The sequence below is a fragment of the Otolemur garnettii genome, unplaced genomic scaffold, assembly GCF_000181295.1.
Source record: "Otolemur garnettii isolate 467f Iridium unplaced genomic scaffold, OtoGar3 scaffold00043, whole genome shotgun sequence".
Classification (NCBI taxonomy): domain Eukaryota; kingdom Metazoa; phylum Chordata; class Mammalia; order Primates; family Galagidae; genus Otolemur; species Otolemur garnettii.
In genome coordinates this window covers 11,911,374-11,915,446 of record NW_003852438.1, presented here as the reverse complement: position 1 = coordinate 11,915,446, position 4,073 = coordinate 11,911,374, and the positions used below count along the sequence as shown (strand labels likewise).

At 44.6% G+C, this 4,073-nt stretch overlaps 1 protein-coding gene across 5 annotated transcripts in view; it reads right to left on the bottom strand.

Annotated features, from left to right (window-relative positions):
* MARS (methionyl-tRNA synthetase) overlaps positions 1-4,073 on the bottom strand; it is a 25,647-nt gene that overhangs the window by 3,709 nt on the left and 17,865 nt on the right. For all 5 annotated transcript variants that reach the window (XM_023513542.1, XM_023513543.1, XM_023513541.1 and 2 more), the window contains exons 12-15: positions 2,643-2,813; positions 2,396-2,491; positions 2,168-2,285; positions 1,595-1,808 (exon numbers count right to left, since the gene is read on the bottom strand). In XM_023513542.1, the coding sequence (XP_023369310.1) occupies positions 1,595-1,808; positions 2,168-2,285; positions 2,396-2,491; positions 2,643-2,813 (599 nt within the window). The remainder of the gene's footprint in view (positions 1-1,594; positions 1,809-2,167; positions 2,286-2,395; positions 2,492-2,642; positions 2,814-4,073) is intronic.

The window sequence follows — 4,073 nt, the reverse complement described above, 5'->3', positions numbered from 1 at the left end:
GTTGTTTGGCGGGTCCGGGCTGGGGATTCGAACCCGCCACCTTAGGTGTACGTGGCTGGCGCCTTAGCCGGTTGAGCTATAGGCGCCGAGCCCCCCAGCTAATTTTTAAACTGTTTTTGTATAGGTAAGGTCTCACTGTGTTGCCTGGGCTGGTCTTGAACCTCTGAGCTCAAATAATCCTCTCATCTCTGCCTCCCCAAATGCTGGGATTACAGGCATGAGCCATGCAACCAGCCTTAATTCTTTATTCTATTTCTCCAATAAGAATCTGACTCTGTGTATAAAGAAACCTGATAAAGTTAATGACTGTACATTTTATTAAGTTCCTACTTGGGGCGGCGCCTGTGGGCTCAGTGGGTAGGGCACTGGCCCCAAATATCGAAGGTGGCGGGTTCAAACCTGGCCCTGGCCAAATTACAGCAAAAAATAGCCAGGCGTTGTGACGGGTGCCTGTAGTCCCAGCTAGTCAGAAGGCTGAGGCAAGAAAATTGCCTAAGCCCAAGAGTTGGAGGTTGCTGTGAGCTGTGACGCCACCACACTCTACTGAGAGCAATAAAGTGAGACTCTATTTCTAAAAAAAAAAAGTTCATACTTGGCTTGGCGCCCTGTCGCCCATAGCACAGTGGTTATGGCGCCAGCTACATACACCAAGGCTGGTGGGTTTGAACCTGGACCGGGCCAACTAAACAACTGCAACAACAACAAAAAAACTAGCCAGGCTTTGTGGCACACCCCTGTAGTCCCAACCACTTGGGAGGCTGAGGCAAGAGAATCGCTAAAGCCTAGGAGTTGGAGGTTGCTGTGAGCTATGATGCCATAGCACTCTACTGAGGGCAACATAGTGAGAATGTCTCAAAAAAAAAACTCAAAATGATCAAGCTGGAATATGTTAATTCCTAGCAAACAAATATATAGTAAGGACTATCTGTTAAATATGGTCAATAACCAAACCTGAAAGAGTAGCAGGACTGAGCTAAAGGCCCAGGACTCAGACAGTGGAAGTGAAGAATCCTAGCCAAGGGGGATATTTTTTTAGATTGCAGAAGAGCTAGGGACCAGTAACAGAATGTGAGCCTAAGGTAACAAACACTATGAAGAATACAATGGCAGCCTCCTACTCCTACACTAAAATAACCTCTAGCTTCAGCCAAACATTTCAGTTATCTGCAGATGAACTTTTTTTGCTGGAAAAGAACATCAGTAAGAAAACAACTTGCTTAACCAGTTTGATGAAAATACTTCAAATTGTATATGAAAACACCACACTGTACTTCATGATTGCATTAAGGCACACAGCTATGATTTAATTTAAAAAAAAAAAAAAAAGAAAGAAGGAAAACAACTTGCAAAAGTTCACTTTGTGACCAACTTTGCAAAATCATGTCTGTATAGCTAACTGTTCCCCTAAGCATACATAACCCACTGTGTGCTTGGAGCAGATCCCAATGGACAGAAACCAACTTTCCACACTGTCCTTCCCATCCCTCACAAGCCTCCTACCCATTTACTAGTTCTCTTCACGTTGCCATCTAATGAGGGAGAAAGAGCCCCATCCCAGCTCATCTGTTGAATCCGACCCCTTACCAAGTCCCACCTGTTGATGAAGTTGCCCAGGTTGTTAAGCAGCTCAGAATTATTCTTAAGCAGCAAGTCTGTCCAGGAGAAAGCACTGTCCTGGCCCTCAGGCCGAATGTACAGCAGATAGAAGCGCCAGATATCAGCAGGAATTCCTGTGTCCTGGGCCATGTCCCCAAACACTCCCACACCCCGGCTCTTAGAGAATTTACCATCTTCGTAGTTCAGGTATTCTGGACAAAGAAGGAGAATGAGAACTGTCTGCTCAAATCACATCCTTCCCCTCTCTAATCCACTAATGCTTTCCTCTCCCTCAACCCCAAATACAGGTGTCCAGAAACATTTCCCATTGAGCTGGCTTGCACAGAACGTGGCAGTCCCATTCTGGCCTTTTTTATCCTTTGCTCATACCTAACACAAAGTTTTACCTTTAAACTTTTGCTTTTTTCAGGTTGTTTCCTTTCTCATATTTTAACTATTTTATCTCAATGCCTAACTCAAGACCTAACATCTCTCCAGAATCTTCTTCCAAGTACTGTCCAAACTCTCATTCCTGTCAAAACACCCATCTGCAGTCTTCTAAGGCGCCTACCTGTAGCAATGAGGTGGCTGACCAAAGTATAATTGTCCTCAGCACCTAGGGCTGAACAAGGAAAGACTAGGCCATGGAAGGGAACATTGTCTTTGGCCATGAACTGATAGAGGTCCACCTAGGAGAATATATAGTTAAGAGAGAGATTTTCTGAAACCACCTTCAAAGACCTAACACCCAACCCTCTCATATGTACCCTTCCTATAGACAGCCCAACCAACTGCTCACTTGTTCTGGATTCTTCCACCATCTCTCCCACTGGTCTGTGTAGTTGGCTGTGATAGACAGGTAGCCAATGGTGGCATCAAACCAGACATAGAATACCTGGAGGGTCAGGAGGAGGGAAACATAGTAGGAATCAATACCAAGCCTCAGACTGGAATAAGATATACCCAACAGTCTATTCAGCTAGCACACAGTCTCAACACTAAGGCTGAATAATTTGAGATATCAACAATGGTTAAACGGTTTTTACCTTGTCCTCAAAACCTTCTAAGGGCACAGGGGTTCCCCATTTGAGATCTCGGGTTATGCAGCGTGGCTTGAGGCCATCCCGAAGCCAAGAACGAATGATAAACCGAGAATTGGGTGTCCAGTCACTGCCAGGCAATGTCTTCCCCAACCACTCCTCCAGTCGTGTTTCTAGCTAAGATGACAGAAAAAGACAGAGGGCTGACTTAGGACAGTTAATGCATAAGGATAAACTCACGTTAACCTTGTAGTTCTAGATAGTCAGGAGGCTAAGGTAGAAGAATCGCTTGAGTCCATTTGTTTGAGGTTATAGTGAGCTATGATCATAGCACTGCACTTGAGCCTGGGTGTCAAAGCAAGACCCTATGTCTCTCTCTCTCTCTCTCTTTTTTGCTTTCAATTTCAGCTGGCTTTCACTTTATCTTAGTTTGAAGATTTTTTTTTTCTTCCTTTAGTGATTCTCTTGCCCTTTGGCCCCCCAAAGTAGCTGGGATGACAGGTGCTTGCCACAGCGTCCGGCTTTTTTTTTTTGTAGAGATGGGGGGGTCTCACTCTGGCTCATGGTCTTCCGCTGGTCTCGAACTCGGCTGAGCTCATGTGATCCACCTGCCTCAGCCTCCCACAGTGCTGGGACAACAGGTGTGAGCCACCACACCCAGCCTCTTTTTTTTTTTTTGGAAAGAAAGAAATGCACTGTTTTATGACAGGGAAAAACTGAAACTAACTCCCATGGTTCATATGAGTTTAAAGAAATGTGGTGCCTCACTAAATAAAATATTTATAAGACTAAAGAAGAATGACACAGACCACTCTAGGCACAGTGGCTCACATCTGTAATCCTAGCACTTTGGGAGGCTAAGGCAGGTGGATTGCTTGAGCTCACAGGTTCGAGACCAGCTTGACCAAGAGAGAGACCCCATCTCTACTAAAAATGAAAAACTGAGGTAAGAGGATCCCTTGAGCCCAAGAGTTTGAGGTTGCTGTAAGCTATGACACCAGGGTACTCTACCAAGACTTTTTTTTGAGACTCTGTTTCAAAAAGAAAAGAAGAGAAAAGAAAAACTACCTGGGCCATAGTCCCAGCCACTTGAGAGGCTTAGGCAAAAGGACTGCTCAAACCCAGAAGTTTGATGTTGCTGTGAGCTACAATGCCATGGCACTGTACTCAGGGTAACAGACTGAGACCCTAACTCCAAAAAAAAAAAAAAAATGACGTAGACCTATTAGCACTGACAGAAAAGATCTTTACAATACAGTAAACAGAGGAAACTGCAAAACAATATGATGTAATCCTATTATTATTATTTATTTTATTTGAGATATTCTCACTGTCACCCTTGGTAGAGCGCTGTGGTGTCACAGCTCATAGCAACCTCAAACTCTTGGGCTTAAGTGATTCTCTTGTCTCAGCCTCCCAAATAGCTGGGACTACAGG